At 42.7% G+C, this 18,867-nt stretch overlaps 1 protein-coding gene across 3 annotated transcripts in view; it reads left to right on the top strand.

The window, feature by feature from the left end:
* The window catches only part of RIN2 (Ras and Rab interactor 2), a 59,365-nt gene that overhangs the window by 17,799 nt on the left and 22,699 nt on the right, over window positions 1-18,867 (top strand). For all 3 annotated transcript variants that reach the window (XM_042878371.1, XM_042878356.1, XM_042878366.1), the window contains 2 exons: window positions 5,366-5,458; window positions 13,242-13,336. In XM_042878371.1, the coding sequence (XP_042734305.1) occupies window positions 5,402-5,458; window positions 13,242-13,336 (152 nt within the window). In that variant the 5' untranslated portion in view covers window positions 5,366-5,401. The remainder of the gene's footprint in view (window positions 1-5,365; window positions 5,459-13,241; window positions 13,337-18,867) is intronic.

Below are 18,867 nucleotides of genomic sequence, written 5' to 3'. Positions count from 1 at the left end.
CATTCTATGATGCCGTATGATGAAGATCTATTTATTTTATTTTTTTTTACATTCATTACGGACATTACTTGGACAGAAGCAAAAGGTTAATCAGGGAATGTTTGTTATTTCTGGCTTTTTTCTCCAAACCACTTTAATTAAAATGACAGAATGAAAAATGATGCTCCATGGATACTGACTTGTCGTTTTCTCTCTATGTGCTGTTTGTTACATACGAGCACAAATAATGTGCTCTTGCGCTATCTGAAAGAAGAAATGACTGAAAACCCTTTCTGCAGTCACAAGAATGATGGAAGTTAGAATCCTTTTTGCATAATCCCCTCACTTTTTTTTTGCTTGTGGATACAGCTGTGCTAACACAATGCAATGTTTGAGTGGAGAGGTCTGCAAAATCCTGGCACCAGCGATAGCTTTCAGACTGAGGCTCTTATTTGATAGATTTTCAAAGCAATACTGTGCTCGACATATCTGTGTGTCCTTGGAAGAAGGCTTTCAGTTAACTTCTCAAAGGAAATACTTTCAAAAGGAAAAGGTTGATTTTGCCAAGAGCCAGATAAGGTCAGAGTAATTAGACAAACCAGAGCTTTGTGGGTCGTAAATGAATGCAGCCCTCTCTGTGAGGAAGCACAAATGCACTAAGAGAACAGGAAAGCAAAATGCGTGAGGCTGCTTATATTTAGTGGCCAACTGAGGTTCTGCAGATCTCTCTTAGTGTATTCTCAGGCATAGGATTGTGATTTAGAAACAGTCTTCCTCATTTTATAGGCCGGTGGAAGAGTCACATATATGTGAATCTTATAACTCAGCAAATGGCTTCGCTGAAATTGTGACTGTCTTAATTCCTAACTTTTTTAATACTATGTAAGTTGCCATTATAGTTTGATTCTGTGGTAATTCACTGTAGGCTGTCACATGCTTACGAAGCATGCCATACATATCTTCCTGTTTCTAGTGTTTCCTGTTGTGAGGTAGTAGGTAGACTGATATTTCAGTCTCTGTCCTGCTACTGGAAGCGGAAAACAGCGACTACACTGACAGCTATAAGGGAGTGTTATTCTTCTCACACTGACAAGTTTTCTGTGCCCAATTGGTTGTATGCCTTTTACGAACAGAATGAGTGGGGGCAGCCAGTTTTCATTAGGAAAGTTTGTGTTTACAGCACAAGAATGTGTATCCCGTTGATGAATTTAGGGAAGACGTTTCAGAAACATCAATTTGGTCTTCGGAGTTTGCTGTTGCTCACTTTGGTTGGAGCAGTTGGGTCATAGCAACCCACTTTTGAATGTTTCATTTGAGATTTTTGTGAACTAGATGAGTGATGATACCTGTGTTGCTTCCTAGTGAAAAATTCATCAAGAAACATGGGGAAAAAATAAAATAACAAGGTTAGCTGCTTAAATATGACTGGAACAACCCTCATTCAAAATGGTGCCCATATAATTGTAAAAGTGGTATTTTTTTTTTTTTTTTAAGATATCTTGTTGTTGAAAATTTACTTTTTAGGCACGTAACAGGACATCAAAATGAAATTTAAGAGTGTTCCCTTGATTTTTTTTATTGTGGGTAAAATGACTTGGCCAACTCTTCCAGGCTGTTGTAAGCTCCTGGACTCAAGTGTACGAAGTGCCTACAAGGGATTGAGGAATCTGCTTTGATACCTCTCTGTTCCCTGGTCCACCCACTTCTGATATGTACATAAAGCAGATATAAGCATGCACCTACTGGGAGAAAGTTCTTCCAGTATTCATGTTGGATGTTTGCTGGCATGCTTTGTAGGTTAGGAGAAGAGAAAGCAAAGTCAGCGGGTGCTCTTTCAATTTGGGAATGGCACAGGAAGAGGATGACAGTGATGGCATTACCAGAGCCTTCCCTCTGTCAGTGCTTGCAAACAGGGATTCTCCTCCTATGTGGGATCTAATTGGGTTGTCCCAGAGATCAAATGTTGTAGTTAAGAGTCGGTACAGTTGGGAAACTTAGGAAACTGATCTGGGGGAGCAGGTGGGAATGGCACTGAGGGACATGGGTAGTGGGTATGGTGGTGATGGGTTGATGGGTAGACTAGATGGTCTTAGTGGTCTTTTCCAACCCTCATAATTTTATAGCAGGTGGGGACTTGAAGTCCCAAGATTCCTTTTCTTTCTGGCTCCGGGGAGCAATATAGGCTGTCTCATCTTTGCTATGACATCAACTAAAGAAAATAGAATACATTGTCTTGGAAAAGCAAGTTTAGGTTGAGAGAATTAAACCATGAGCGTTGTCTGGGCAGTAGAGTAGCTGAAAGGAAGAAAGGATCCTGAGTGTCAATCAAATGTAGGGAGGTTAAGTGTAACCATGGATAAAATACCAAATAAAATCGCACGTGAGGGAGCAAGGTAGGAGCTGTTTGGACAAGTCAGAAAGCCCAACTACATTCAGGCACCCAAATGGTGCTCTGGCATTCCTGTGTAAGCGAAAAGCAGGAGGAGAAGACACAGAAAGAAAGATGAAAGACTCATACAGCTTGTGTGGGCATCAGCATTACCGGAGAGATGCTGTTTATAGCATTGTATTTCTGAGGAATTAGCCGAGCAGACAAGTCATTCCTTTCCCCTGCCCTGTCTCGTTGTTGGGACACGCGAGCTTTGTCCTGAATTAGCTGCAGAAGCCAGTGCTCCTTGGTAGAAAGCTGGCAGGCCTCAGGGCCAGCACCTGCTGCCCTTGGCAGTGAGGAGCAGCAGGGCTTGCTCAGTGGGTGCAGCACTGACAGCTTAAACAAACGCAGAAAATGCTGCCTTCCCAACAGCTAGCCTAAAGGTCACGTAAATCGTACTGTGACGTGGCTCCTGCGGCTTGATGACATTTTCAGATGGGTTTCTGAGTGCTCCCCAAGGCACTGGCTAAGCAAATCTATTTAGATTCTGCCTCCACTTTTAAACCATAGGAAGAGAAGGCGCTTGTCTCAGGCACATAGTGAAGCAGACGTGCTCTGCCGTGTTTCCCATCCCAGCAAGGAGGTGTCTCCTCGTAGTGCCAGGGCCCAACGAATACAACTTCAGGGCAGTTATTGTGTCGGGCTGTTCTGGATCTGCAGAGATGTGAGAAGCAGAATGCTGTGTAGAGAAGCCTCTTGGCAAGAGGTCTGCTTTTCTGCAGTTGTTTTTGGATGTGCCTTGTGAGGTGGGAGAGGGCTAGGGGGTCAGCTTCTTTGGGGCTTGTAAAAGTGCTGAAACTGTTGAGAGAAGGGCTGTGGTTTTCTGATTAGTTGGGAGAGTAAATGAGATACTGTGTTATTCTGTGCGCTTTCTCTTTTGTTTGCTGCAGTGGAAGAGCTCTCTCTTATGCCATCGTGTGGGTTTAACCCAGTCTAACTTCTGGTTTGTGAGGCTATTCTCTGGCAAAATTGTTGTCATTGAGTTTAGGACTTAGCACATTTGCAGTTTTCCCCTTCTGTATATGAAGGACACAAGTCAACTTACCTGACTGTAATGTCAATTTAAGCATGGATTAATTCACCTGCCCTATAGAGAGCTGAGAAAGGCCTTGAGCGTGGCTGAGGCTCACAGTTACGGCCATACAGATGGTAATAACATTGCAGGAGTAACATCAGTAGTAAAGCACAGAGGCTCAAAACCTTTCATAAGCAAGATCAGCTGTCTTCTTTGAGGCCTTCTCTCTTCTGGCCTAGAGGTGTACTATTCTTTGAAGGGAGAATGTTGAGTTTGTATTCTTGCATTGTTCTGTATGTTTGAGCGTGGAACCTTTAAAAACCTTTATTTAGACATGAGAGGAATGCAGAAATCTCAGTGTGGTCTTATTTTTGTAATAGAACTGCATGTAGACATTCTTGTGGTTAAACTTAAAAAACAAACAAACTTATGAAGGGGTGATTTCTTGCAAATGGGAGTTGACTAATGATTGAAAATAGATTTGCAAATGCAACTATATGATGTTGCTCATAATGGATGAGCAAATGGATGAGGCCAGGCTCTTCTCAGTGGTGTGTAGTGACAGGACAAGGAGTATTGGCCTAAAAAGTGAACATGGGGAATTCCATACTAATTTGCAGAGGAACTTCTTTACAATAGGGGTGACAGAGCACTGGAACAGGCTGCCCAGAGGGGTGGTGGAGTCTCCTTCTATGGGGATATTCAAGAGCCATCTGGAAGCTCACCTTTGTGACCTATTGTAGGGTATCTTCTTTAGCAGGGTTTTAGACCTGATGATCTCTTCAAGTTGCTTCCAAGCTGTGATTCTGTGATAGTATAGCTTGTTTGAAATCTGTACCCACTATCCTCTTCTCTGTGAAGTTGATTTTGGTGTTGTCATTGAGTGAATAACTTCAGCATGGAAAGTGAGTATGGGTAAGAGCAGGATGTTTAAATGCAATTATGAGCTCACTGTTGAAAATTGTAGAAAGATTTCATAAATGTGCAACTTGTCTCCTATTTTATTGGCAAGTTTGTTTACGTGTTACTGGTGTGAATTAGTTGTGATTTGAGAGAAACTCTCCAAATTGAGTGGAAGTTATCTGCATATTTCTGACTGTGTGTGTATGGTCTGCTTACATATTACAGTATTCTTCAGGATATTAAACCATTCATTCAGTGTAAATGATATTTACCTCCTTTTAGGAGGAAGTTTTTCACACAGGGTGGTGAGGCACTGGAACAGGCTGCCCAAGGAGGCTGTGGATGCCCCATCCCTGCAGGCATTCAAGGCCAGGCTGGATGTGGCTCTGGGCAGCCTGGGCTGCTGGTTGGCGACCTGCACAGAGCAGGGGGTTGGAACTGGATGAGCACTGTGCTCCTATTCAACCCAGGCCATTCTATGATTCTTTGTCTCATTCTATGATGGAAAAACAGCTTATTCCTAGCTGCACCTTCAGGTTCTGTTTTGGGCAGAACTCTTAAGAGGATTTAATTTCATTTTAATAACCTCAGACAGGGTTTTGGGGGTGTTCTAACTTATGGTAATGTCTTTTCTCTCTGTTAGGTGATTCTTTCTTTCTTTCCAGCCCTGCTAATACTTTAATACTTGAGAGTGGATTGTACTCACGTCTATTATCTTGTTCTGTTTGTGCTTCAGGCTGAGGTCGAGCAAACAAACAAAGCAATCGTTATGTTTTAGCATTCTTCTTTAGTGAGCACATTACAGTCTATTCAGAACTACAGGATCAGCTGTGAAGAGAGGAAAGAAACATGAAGCTTCGAACAGCTCTTTTTGAAGCAATCCATGGAACTATAAGAGACGAGAAGGGTATATAGGGGTCCTGGCACTGTTATTGACAGAAAGGGTTTTGGCAGAAGGTTTGCTGTGATCCTTTCTGTGGCGTAGGAAGGAATTTCCTTCAGACTGGACTAACCATTAAAAATGTCTCTACTTCTAGGAGTTCAAGGCATTCACTGGAGTCTTCCCAGGGACGATGTCGTCTTTGACGATGAAAGCTCATTGCCGGGACAAAAGAGGAAGTTTCTTTAAGGTAAATAGGATATTGAATTTATTCCAGTAGGAGGAGGTGCATTGGGTTGGAAGCAATAAGGTTGCAGTAAAATGTGTTAGCCTCTTCGATCAATAAAATAAAAACAAATATCGTTTTTCCTGACAGAACTTTAGTTTACACTGTTCTTCTCTCTCTGAGATTTTTAACTTAACAGACCAAGAGAGAATGTAAAACACGTGGCTTTGTGTGAAAGTAGTGCTGCTTATTGTGCAGTACGATCAGTGATACGTAGTGAGCCTCTTCTGTAACATAGGAAGCATTTCACTGAGGATCTCTTCTTACAGGTACTCTCTGTGGTTAGAGTACCACCCAGTTATTTCATGTATGTGGTATTTTCCTATGTGCTGAATATTTGGTGTAGAATAGCTTGTGTTCTTTGTTACTGATACTGAGAACGTAAGCTTAGTTATGCACAAGCATGAAATTATTAGAGCTTTTGTAAGCAACATATGTGTAGTTTGATTTCCAGGACTGCAATGAAAAGCAGTTTCATTTCACAGCCCATTTAATTGTAAGAAAAATCAGTGAGGTTCCTTGTGTCTAGTCTGAACGTTGACAAAAATGCAAGCTTTGCATTCTCAGTGTGTTTTCCAGTTGTTGCTATTCTGTTTTTTAAAGCTGAAGTGCATCTTGTTTGCAGTGAACTGGCAACTAGCTCACCACTGTACTCTCAAAAATCCAGTGACACATGTCGTGGTCTTCAGGTGCCTACATACTTAAAGGGAATCTGATCCTTCCTCTCTTAAGAGACTCAGCCTGGTTTTCCTGTGTGACGCAGGCACTGTGAGTTAGTTCTGTTCTGGCCTTGATGTTGTATCAATAGAAAGAAAACAGAAATAAGTGCATGTATTGTTTCAGTGTTCTGGAAACTGTTTTGAGGTGTCATGGCTTACAGCATGCCTACTGCAACATATTCCAGTGAGAAAGTTTCAGGGAAGAGCCCTTCTGTCTCCCTCCAGTTCCTTTCCATTGCAGAATAGAGATAAAGCCTGGGAACTTATAAAGTAGCCCAGAAAGGAAAGAATGCACATTCCTTTCCCAGTGCCCCTGGGAAACATCATCAAGTGGTGCTCAGGAAAGTAGAATCCTCCATTGAAGCAGAATCCATCATTCTGATGCTTCCTGAAGCTCTTCAGAAACGTGTTTTTCCTCTAGGTGTTAATATCTTGTTTTTAACCTTGTTACTGCTGGAAAATGGGACCTTGAAAACTCCATGATAAACTGTTTTATGTATGTATAATATGGGAGATGTGGTGGTAATGCAGGATTTAGTTGCAGAGAAGGCTGTAGGTAAGATTTCCTTCCAGAAAAAAAGTCTTAGTTGATCTTCTGTATAGTTAACAAAACTTTCACATGTGCTGTGTGGATACAGCTGAAGACCACATACTCCAGGAGAGCGGGTCAGGGAGGATGCTATCCAAACTTTGCAGTGTATTGGAAGCATGCTGGCAGTGTCCTGCTGTTAGCTAGGAAAACGTGCATATTTTTCTGATACAATGAGGGGAGTAATGGTTCACCCAGTGGCTTGGGATCAGGGTTAAATACAACACATTTGAACTCGTGCGTTCTGCACTAGAATTTTCCTGTTTGCATGATGGCAGGGTCACACTGGCTGCCTTACTGACCAAAGGTTAGCTGCTTGCTTTTGGCACTATCAAAAAGCTACAGGTGCTTCAGAGCACTGAATTCGCGTGTCACAGTTGATCTCTGTAGAATGTGTGTTGCCTGCTTGTAGCTTCCATGGAAAGGTGCTGGTATGTGCTACTGTGTCAGCCTAAATTAAGGCATACTGCATTCCTTCTAGTGTTTCAACAAATGTGATGAACAGCCAGAGCTTTAAGTAGTGGGAAGCTGTTGCCATATTGCTGTTTGTTCTGAAGTCCCCCACTGCCTTTTGCTCCCAGTGCCCTGTGTTCTCCTCACTGGTTGTGTTCCCCCCTATTTCAGGTGTTGCTCTTTCCATTCCCTGTATTCCTCTGAGACAGAAGTGCCTTTCTTTTGCTGCTTGAACCAAACTAATGGTTGGGGCCAGTTCTGGCAAGTAGAGTAAAATCAGCAGTACTCGACAGGAACAGGGGAACCACATGGTTGTGTTGGCCAGTGCCCTCAGCACAAAGAGCTGTAATCACCACAGATTGCACTGTGCAAGGCCACTGCTGTGCTAGTGCCTTCGTAGTCCTGTTGTGATGACTCATGTGCATCAAAACGTTTGTTTTGTTTGATCCATGTTTTCCTTATCTTAAGTCAACTCTACCAGGCCAATCTTTGGGAAACCAATGAGAAACACTGCAACAAGAGTGTGTTTTCCTGTTTAGCTCACTCAGTTCTGTGGAGTCAGCAAGAAACAGGAGTCATCTGGGGACAGGAGCTGCTTCTCAGTATTTTGCTGAGTGATTTTTCAGTGAGTTGTATTTCCAAATCACAGCAAGAAATGGTCTCAGCTAGGAGGAATGTTTCTAGGCTGTCACTTAAGCATGCGCTGAAAGAATAATGATGTCAGTAGGACTGTAAGCAAATCCTCAAAAATTTAGTGCAGTGCATTGATACCTGCGTGTGTAAGTAACTCTGGGTTTGAAAATAGATGCTGGAATAGCTATTTTGTGTTCCTTGTGTTCACTATGCGTGTAGTTACTCAGAATATTGGGAAAGCAATATACCAGATCAATGAGAAGATGCCAGGCTGCTGAAAGGCCGTGACAAACAGTGTCAATTGAGAACCTAAAGCTGGACTAAATGTTCCTGAAGACAGCCTGGTAAGACAATAATGAGAATAAAATGAGAATAAAAATGAGAGTAATGAGAATAAAAGCTGCCTCAGAGCTACCTTTTCAGATCTCTCATCATCTCTGGGAACCTGCATTATTTGATCACTGTTCTAAACCTATGATGTGGAGTTGGGAAGGCAGGCATGCATTATAACCAGTGTATATGTCTGACTGTGTGTGTACAGTTATATTGCCTTGTCCTCCTTTTCCTCTCTTGTGCATGTAAAATTATGAAAACGTGTACATTTGCTGCAGTCAGGTGAGTGAGGGAAGAAAGCACTTGACACATCAGATTTTTCAGTTTAATCAAGGTCAGGCTGGATGGGGCTGTGAGCTACCTGGTTTAGTGGGAGGCAGCCTTGCCTACAGCAATAGGCTTGGAACTAGATGATCTTAAGGGTCCCTTCCAACCCCAGCTATTTTGTGACTACAAACTTAGTGCATCTGTGTTTAGAAGACCTGGTCACTGGCAACAACCAGTGGAGAAACTCCCAGCTTTCCTTTTCTATTTGGTTCTGAAATAATTCCACTTCTTGTAGCTTCCAACCATCTCTTATTTTTTTCCACAGTCATCCCCTCAGCTGTTAGTACACCAGGAAAGCAATATCCCCGTTTTACAGAGTGACAGTTTGTATGCTTATAGTGTAAATTCTCCCAAGTCTTTATACCTAATACTTGCCATTGATGAAGGCTGCAACAGAGGGTTGTAGAAGGGAGGTGGAGATGGAGATAAGCTGGGCAATTCTGGGCCTGAAAAGCTTGCTAATGGCCACAGAGACAGTCTGTGCTAAAGCAAGGGACAGAACATATCTCTGACAAGTATCCTTTTTACCAACTTCCTTCTCATCAAAACTGTATCCACTTGTCAAGCTGAACTGAGCCAGCATCAGAAGTTTAACAGCGCTGAAGCTTTTCTCCCCCCAAATCAAGTATCAGTTGACACTTTGGTAGAGATAAATAAGGTGGTGAATAGTGTCAGTGGTTTGGAAATCAATACTTCCCTGTGCAAAATAGCCAAAATGGCAGCCGCGTAGCAGCATGTGTAGTTGTATATAGAGGTACAGAGGAGTCCAGAAATAGCATTCCCTTTTTGGCTCATTGCTGGCGCTTTGCCCCCTCGTTACACAGGGTGCTTGTTGGAGGGCTGCTGCGCTCTGCTTAGCAAAATAGGAAGGAAGTAAAAGATGACATGCCAAGAGGATACGGGGAAAATGAAAAATGAGACGCTGGCAGGAAGGAGGTAAGTGCTAGGGCTCGTTTGTCCTTCGGATGTTGCCCTGTGTTGCCTTCAGCCCATGCTCTCTTCCCAGAATAGAAACACTGATGTTACCTTTTGCTCCTTAGCTGTTGCAGGGTGTGGAGCTTGGAAGCATTCTGCAGTGGCTTTCTTAGCTCCTTTAATGTGCTTTAAGAAGGACAGCAGCTTTGTTAATGCTGTTTACAAGCTTATTTACACTTCAATGCAGGCAACAAGAATTTGGTTTGCTGTGGTGGTTCCGTCTTCAAACTGGGAGACTCTTCAGGAGTTGAATGAGTAGCAATGCTAGGCTCCCGAGAAAGGACCTGCTCTTTCTCATTCTGGTCAGCCTATGCTTTCTGAGATGCAAAACAGTAACGTGTGTCATCTTTAGACTGTAGCACCTCAAGAGCGCATTGCTTGTAAGGGATATATTGCAGTTCAGAGCATGCTCTCATTTTTGCTGTTCACGAGGCATCCTGCAGGATGTAAAATTGAGATGTATTTGTTCTGCTGAAAGAAGACTGAAAAGCTGTGGTGAGTTATGTTTGTGGTCTGTATATGGAAATTACATTGTCACTGCTGCCAGTTTCTAAAAGCTGGGATCAGTCTTGCTGAATGAAGAATCAGCTGACAATAAGCATTGCTTGATGCTTTATGAAAGGAAACATTGTGGTTTTAAGATGCTTGCATGTCGCTATTTCATTCATGGATTTTAGGAACGTAAACAGTTAGTGCATGGGTATTTGTGGCAATCTAATGTTTAGGATGGGTTTGGTTAGGGAATATCTTACTGTGATACTATGAGAACTCATGCTGTCTGAGTCATTGTTTGGGTTTACAGTGATAGTACTGTTCCTTTTCAACTTAGAGAACAGTGCTTTGTCAGTAATAAAAAAGGAAAAAAATTAGACACCAGAGTAGCTAGTTAGCATATTATTTAAGTTCTGCTTGACTTTAGTTCTGCTTAATTGTTTGTTTACCACCTGAACTGAATATCGTGCTTTAAATGCATTTCCTTTTATAAAAAACCTCTTCCTTCTGTAGCAAAGCAAGGTAGTATTTATGTCAGAGTTCTGAAGAGATCTGTTGCAGGCAGATATTTAAGGCTTGGATCTTATCCACATGGATCACTCCTATTTATTTCTGTGGAAGCTACAACAGATATAAAGAGCACAATAACTTTGATAGAGCAGATTCTCAGCTACAAAACACTAGTTTTGAACATAGTCACCACCATCAGCTGTACATTTTCACCAGTTATGAACAGGAGCCTACGTGCTGTGCTGATGAAAGCCTGCACCAGTGGAGGTGACCCACTGTCACCACTGCTGAAATGCACCACCCACCACCTCACTGTGCTTACATCCACTGGTTGGTCTCCATCAATGTTCAGCAAGTATAATTGACAGTCAGTGGTGCCATTTTTTCCCTCGTGTAGGATTGCAGTGACAGATTTTTGTTCCATACACACTTCCATGTCAGGTGCCGTTCTGTCAGGCTGCTCCTCTGCTGCCATCTGTCACACAGCAACAAAATGTAATGGGATATTGGTGGGAAGGTTCAGCCTCTACTGCCGTCCCACCAGCATCCACTGCTGATGTTGTGAGCCAGCATAATGAAACAGGAAGCGTTACTTCTGGATCTGTCCTTATATGTTGTTTTACACAACTTTTGGAAGCTGCCATCTTTGGTCTTGATTTTAATTCTGTTGAAGATGGATTTTCCCATTATTTTCAGCAAAACAGGAGTTGTAATCTTTGTGAACAGAGCGATCTGGTTATTGAGTTTAAATGTTCTGGTCCTTCTGCTAAAAAGATAGCAGAACTGCCAGTTTTCTCAGGGTTGGTTCTAGTACTGTTACACATAGGATCCTTGCTGCATTTTGTAGAAGCAAAAGCTCCTCTATACAATGCTCATCACACAGGAAATTAGGTCATATATTCATTTACCTTGTGGTATTTGATAGGAATAACCTGTCAGGTGCTGATGTATCATTATGTGTCAGTTAATAGCAAGAACACAAGATGCAAAGCTGCTGGAGAGGGCCCAGTGGAGGGTCACAAAGATGCTCAGAGGGCTGGAGCGCCTCTCATATGAAGAAAGGCTGAGGGAGGTGGGCTTGTTCAGTCTGGAGAAGGGAAGGCTCTGGGGAGACCTCATTGCTGCCTTCCTGTACTTGAGGAGAGCTTATGAGCAGGAGGGGGAGCAGCTTTTACACAAGTGGAAAGTGACAGGAGGGGGGGAATGGTTTTAAACTAAAAGAGGGAAGATTTTGGTTATTTAGGAGGTAATTCTTTACTCAGAGGGCAGTGAAGCCCTAGCACTGCTGCCCAGAGCTGTGGTGCCCCATCCCTGGAGGTGCCCAAGGCCAGGTTGGATGGACCCTGGGCAGCCTGAGCTGGTGGGGGGCAGCCAGCCCATGGCAGGGGTTGGGGCTGGGGGGGTTTGAGGCCCTTTCCAAGTAGGAACTGGTTGCACTTTAAGGTCCCTTCCAGAAAGATTACTACAACAAGAGACTGCAGCAGGTTGCACCTGAAAGATTTAGACCTCGTAGAGCTGGTTCTTCTACTACTAATCACAGCTTGGAGGAGAAACATATTTCTTCTGTCTTTTTGGACTTCTAATCTGCTTCTCCATGTTGAATTAAGTTACTGTTGAGCTGAATTTGTGGATGGAGCAGAACGCTGTGGTGAGGCCCGACCTGTGGGCACAGATCAGGTTCCTCTGGCTGCTGCTCCTCGTGGGCAGGAGGGCACAGCTCAGGTCAGTCGGGCTGCTTGAGGGGCAGCAGCTGGAAGATCAGCAGGACTAAAGCTGTAGGCTGAAGAAGGACGTGAATTTCTGAGGTTTTGCTTGATAGTGACAAGTCTTTGAAAATGCTGCTGTATGGAGCTGCCTCCTGTGGCTGGGACACCTGGGTCTTTTCGGTGATGAGAATATGGCTGTTTTAGCTGGGTTGGAAAGCTGGATTTGCTCCATCTGCCAGAGTGTTTATGTACATTAGTGTGCTGCCTGTCAGGCAGGCCTGATGCAGTTCCTGCAAAGAACATCCGAGACAGCAAGCCTTGTGAACTTCACAGCTGATTTCTGCTGTGTTCCCACTGAACACCTCCCAGACGTCTGGTCAGCCAGTGCTACAGTTCTCAATATGCAGCCTTAGTGCTAATTTAGCCCACTTCAAAATGAGTTTTGTGTTCCATAGGATTATGTTCCATCTGCACTGAAGTGTTACGATGTAGTTCTCTTTTAATTAAGTCCCCTGTTCGAGTTCAGCCCAATGCCTAATGTGGAAAGCAGCTCTCATTTGTTTGTGGCTTTGTTACTTTTCACCTGCCAAAATACTGTAATGCTGGCTTAGCATTTCTTCTGGAATAACTCATGGTTGGAACTCTTGTGTATATTTTTTATTTATCTGAGAAATCAAATTGCTTTCAATTACTGCTACAATTGGTCAGATGACTTACTATTTAGGCTGTTGTGTAATCTGATTGTGAAGGCTACAGATCTAAAATGCTTTAAAGAAAAAAGAAAACAAACAAGACTGACCAGCCTGGAAAGTTTTATACAGGCAAAAAAACAGGAATTATACTTCCTTCAAGAATGATTGTTTCCAGCCCTTTTTCCTTTGCTAGGGGAAGTTTAAATAGGATGTGATTTAAAAAACAAAAAGTTTGTAATCTGTGGTGACTAAGCTTCCCCAGGCTTCTTTTCCACGCCTCTTCCACTTGCTTGACGTACTGTTTGTGTCCCTTTCTAGCTCATTGACACGATTGCCTCAGAAATCGGAGAACTGAAACAGGAGATGGTTCAGACCGATGTCACGGTGGAAGATGAGCCCGCAGATTTGCGAAGGTGATTAAAATGCTTATTCTCATAGTTCTTGACGGTGTGCTGTGACAGGAATGTTTTCGTTGTGCTGTTCTCTTGGGTGCCTTATATCCTAGCGCTCTTCTTCCTAGCACTTTCCATCCTGGAAACGAAGGGTGGAGTTTACCTTGCTGTTCATTAACAGGATTTGCCTTTGTGCAGAAGGAATGCCTGGAGATTGAATTGATCTGTGTTTGCCTTCATATCTTTAATAAATCAGCTGAGCTTCACTTCTGCTTTCTTGCGGCAAGCCTGCCATGCAGATGAGTGGCCAAAAGGGGAAGCTACTGATGTTGTTCCCATTTTGTTGTGGCAAGGAGCTTTACTTTCACATTGTACAGATCAACAATGGCCATTGCTCCAGATGGATTTGTGAAGATTCAACTCACAATGATGCGATCTGGTTATTAAGTAAAATAGACTGCCACAAGCTGACACTTCTGTGGGATATGGATTTTAGCTCATTTATATGCATCTTTCATGGCTTTGTTTTGTTTGTTTGTTTGTTTTTAGATAAGTCAGTGCATTTTTGTAAGCTTTAAAATAATTGGAGATTCAACTGGTAATGCAGATATTAATTTCATCTTTTTGAAACAGCTGTAGGTGGGTCTGTGGAAATGTGATGTAAACCTGAAGGTTTAAGTGGGTGTAGTGGGACAAAAAAGCTTTGCTTTTGTTATTCCTGATGGTTAATGACAGATAAATTGTTATCCAGAGAATGTTTCAACCATTGTATTAAGATAAATTCTTCTTTGTTTTCTAACTTACTGTTCAAATATTGGTTGCAAGAGGAAATTAATGGTGTGAGTGTTCTGTTTTTTGGGCTGCAGAGTCCGCTCTGGAGCCTGGTGGGCTTTGCTCCACAAAGTGGATAAGGGTTGGTTGTTTAGAATTACATCCGTGGGTTTTTAAACTTTTTTTTCTGTTTCTGTAAATGCTGTTGAAATGTGCCAAAAACCTTACTGCATTACATTTAAATTATTCATGTTACCTAAAACATTGAGCAGCACCTGTGTTGCCTGAGTGGTGAAGAACAGACAGCTGTGGTAATTGAAGTCCTTCCCTGTGGCCTTGGTTGCACATTATTCAAGTTCTAAAGCTTTTGACAGTGTGGTTCTTTTACAGAGGCAGAAAGGATGCTTTCTTCATTTCAGCAAATTCAGCTAATTAATTTCAATGATGATTAGCTGATTTTCAGTTTTAAAGCTGCTTGTATCCTTGAATGCACCATAAGCATGAAAGACTAAGATTCATTATCTCTAAAATCTTGCTGAAAGCACATAGCTGGAAACAGTCGTCAACTCCATTCTCCTGTTTTGCTAATAATTTTTAACAGATTTTTCTGATGAAAGCTATTGTTTTGAGTGCAAAATGTGTTTTGATTAAAAATGCTAGTAAAGCTGACCTCAGAAAGTGAATAGTGAGCTTTCCATGAAGACGTAATTGAATTAAGTTTCCTATTGAAACAGAAGTCAAAGAGTGAACAAACTTAAAAAAAAAAAAAAATCATTTTCTGTTAGCTGTTTAAGGTAACATAAAATATAAGATCTGCATAAATTAATTGGGATCATTTTTTATGTTACTACATAAATCTGAGCTGTGAGCTTCTGCAGAAGAAAAAAGTAGGTGCAAATTATATAACAACTGATAACTTCTGGTTGTGAGTTACTACCAAATTGCGGTCATTTCATGCAATGCTTTCCAGAGTGCTTATTGAAAACCACGTTTGCTATTATAACTTTGTAGTTATTTTATAACTTTATAATTGATGTAAGATGCTTTTATCATTGTGTAAGCTGCAATTCAGAAGTTGGTATCTAGATTTTGTGTTTGGATCTAGAGAAATTAGACCCAGAAGGAACGTGTGTTATTCTTGCTTGTTTTTATTACCTTTGCCTATATCTGCACACAATGGGAACAGCTCTGGATAGCCAGGTCTGTGGGATGTCTTGGTTGTGTTCAGAGGAATAAGTATACAAAGAAGTCCATGAAGCCTCATGTCTGCAGCTTCAGTGATCTGTATAGCTGTGTGGTGACTTCCTGAGGTAGGACCCTCCTGGTGATACTTTGGAGATGCCTCCTCTTTTGAAGCCTGTGACACAAGTAATACTGAAAAAAAAGCAATATTGAGAGCCTCCTGTGTTCTTGTTTGTACCCATTGCCTCCTGCTGCAATTAGGCACCACCGAGCAGAGCCTGGCTCCATCTTCACTGCACTCTCCCTTCTGCATCTATATGGATGTTAACGAGATCTCCTGAGCCTCCTTTTTTCTATGATAAAGTCCCAGCTCTCTCAGCGTCTCCTCATAGGAGAGATGCTGCAGTCCCTTGCTCATCTTGGTAGCTCTGTGTTGGTCTCCTTTCAGTGCTGACAGGTATTGGTGTTGCTATCATTAACAGGTGTGTAAGTATTTGGCAACCTATTCCTCAGCAGCTGTATCCCATCCCTTCAGCTGTAATGAAAAGCAGAAGAATGTGACAATCCAGTTACTGAGGCATGGGAGATAATCTTGAGAGGTTTAGTGCCATCTCCCACCTAATGTTTGCTGTGAGTTGGCTGGTGAAATTAAACCCTGTTAGACTGCAGGATTTACAGAAGTTCAGACGCTTGCAGTCAGGAGTCACACTGTGTTAACTGTGGGGAGCCTTTACTGGAGCTGATCCAAGGTTCCCTTTGCAGTTTTAGGAAGCTTCTCTTCATCTGTGTCTACTGCTGTTCTCTTTGCCCTCGTGACTGTGATGGAAACAGGCAAAATATTCCTCACTGCCGAGTAACAGTGGGATGGGAGAGTAATGAACCTGGAGGCTGTGCTGTGCAAACCTTTCCACCTTGGCAGAGCTGGCAGCAATGCTTGTTAAGCTGCACTGCTGAACAAGTGTAAATCATTATCGTTATTACTGTATCCAGCCCAGTCTTTGACCCTCACCACTCTCCTTACTATGCGCAAATCCTTTCAAGTCAGCTAATGAGCATGACTAGCTAAACACAAGGTTGTGCTGATAACCAGCTTCCTTCAGAGTGAGGAAGCAGATGTGGTCATCTGAATCCTTCCCTCAACTTTTCTCAAGCTTGCAGAAGTGCAGGTAAGTTATCCCACCTTTTGTAGGGAGAGTGAAGGTAAATTGTAGAGCTGCTTAAATGCAACACTGCGAAGCCATGAAACAGTGTTGGTCATCCTGGCGGGATGTACATGTAAGCACCTTCACTGTGAGTCTACTCCCAAAGAGGGACAAATCTCTTCTAGTGTCTGTCAGTGCAGAAAGTCTGGAGGGATCCCACACTAAAGAGGAGAAACCTATTTATGGGTTTCACCTATAAGTGAAAGCTTGGGTTAAAACCCAAACAAGGCACAGAGATACAGACCAAAGGAAGATCTCAGGCAGGGCTGAAAAGGGGCACTTGCTTTGTAGGTATGTGATGAAGGTGTATGTTACAGCCCTGTGGGCATGAGGGAGATGATCCTAATTCTAGGATTCAGCCAGTTCTTTATCCTTTTTGCTGCCTGTTTCTGGGAGTTGGCATGAAACCAGGCGAACACAGAACACCCCCACCACCTCCACCAGCAGTGTGATGGCTGCGCAACATAGGATGTTGTACTGGTGCACAAAGGTCACAGCAACTTCTTATTCTGTACGCTTCAATGAATCAGGTGATCATGAGGCGTTCATATGGTTCTTCTTTCCATACTGTTGTTTCCGGAGAAGTAATGCACAAATCCCAGTCCTAAATAATGTTGCAGTCAAAGAGATGACGAATTCATGCACTGTGTTTCTCCATGGGAGCACAAGGGAAGGGCTGCGCACCTCAGTAACCGTGGGTTCCAAACAACCAGGCAACCTTTGCTCAAATTCTAATTTGGATCTGTAGAACTTTGGCTGTGTTTGAGTTAAGCCACCCGTGTGGAGGAGGAGCGCTGTGACCAGGGTATGTCTGCAAACTCTGACTGGTAGCGAGGAGCACCTGGCCTCGTAACTGATACCAGTTTTGCACCTTCCTCTGCATGTGATGCAGTTCTTTTTTGTAGGCAAAGTTGTTTCCCTCTCATAGAGATTCTCTCCGCAACGTGTTTAGTTTCCACCCCTTGGGCAGTTAAACTCACAGCCAGAGTCCGTGCATAACTCATTTTGCCATAGCTATCTTTGGTTTGTAGCATTCCTGGCTGTAACCCGTTCTGAAGGTGAGTGGAAAGTTTCTGCCCTGTATTTCCTGGAGGTCCTGCTCCTGAAAGCACTGCTACGATTCATGGATTGACTTTCGTGGAGTTTCATGTGCTGTGGTGCTGGGTTCTGCTGGGACTGTGGTCGAAAGCAGAACCTAGAACTACTATTGTGGCAGTTTCAGTGCCTTGTCATAACATGTAAACACTAATTCCCTTCTGCACGCAATATTTCTGTATGTTGTGTGTACCTGAAAGGCATTATTGGCAGCTTTTTGGTGCTTAGGGAGGGAAGGTGTCTGCATTTTAGATGCCTTGCAAATCTAGAAGGTGTTATCATAAGTGAGCAAACAGTAATGAAGACAAAAGGAAGGGAGAAGGTGCATAGATGATAAATGATCCAGGTAATGAAATGTTGAATGTTCTCATGCAATCAAAGAAAGATCAAGCAGCTCTCCATGCTATTTGTTTTCCTTTGTAGCCTTGTCCATAGATGCTGTAAGATGATTACAAGTGCTAGAAAAACCAGGACAAGACTTGAAGTTATTGGGTTTTTGTTGTTGTTGTCATCCTTGTTTGTTTGGTTTGTTTTCTTATAATTCAGCACTGTTGTGTTTATGAAGCCTCTTCTGCACTTGCTCTGGTTACAGTAGCTGGCATGTGTTTCCTGCCTGTCTGAAACAGTCTGGAAGAGCTTCAGTTTGCAGCAGGGAGATGCAGTTGCATTGCCCTCTGCTGTTCAGGGCCCTGTGATGGCAGAAGAACACACCCTCTGCACCTGATGTTTTTTTCTGACTCCGTATCTGATTTGCTTAGCTCTTACCTGTGTGTAATATCAGCATCAGGACTGTTGCTACTGGAGTAACTGCTCTGCAGTGATTTCTAGACCTAGAAGGATGGCAGGATGTACTTCTAAACTCAAAAATTAGAGCAAGTGACACATGCAGATATACTGGGTGTTGTATTATGCACAAGTGATGGAGAAACTTGGCGTTGCAAAAGGAGCTGCTGCAGTACTCTGTTTTCTTGGATTTTTGATTCAAAACTAGCACCTGTCACCTTCATTGCTTCATTTAGAGGTATTTTTAACTAACTTGCTACTAATAAAAAAATAAATAACCATAGTTTGCCCCAGTCACACTTGGTTTAGCTTTCCTTTTGCTTTCATTCTTTGCAGAGGAGTCAATCCAGAGCCAAATGAATTAAGAGTACAACTATCTGATTCCTTGCCTATTGTGAGAGGCACAATTCTGAGTTGTGAGAGGAGGACTTCTGTTTGCAAAGATGTAACTATGTTGAGAAGTTAGAGCATAGACTGCAGAAGAAAAAAGATCTGCCATTGTGTGTCAGTGAAGCTGTG

The sequence above is a fragment of the Lagopus leucura genome, unplaced genomic scaffold, assembly GCF_019238085.1.
Source record: "Lagopus leucura isolate 7727_CA_CO unplaced genomic scaffold, USGS_WTPT01 Super-Scaffold_73, whole genome shotgun sequence".
NCBI classification, from domain to species: Eukaryota; Metazoa; Chordata; class Aves; order Galliformes; family Phasianidae; genus Lagopus; species Lagopus leucura.
This window is presented reverse-complemented; position numbering and strand designations above follow the sequence as displayed.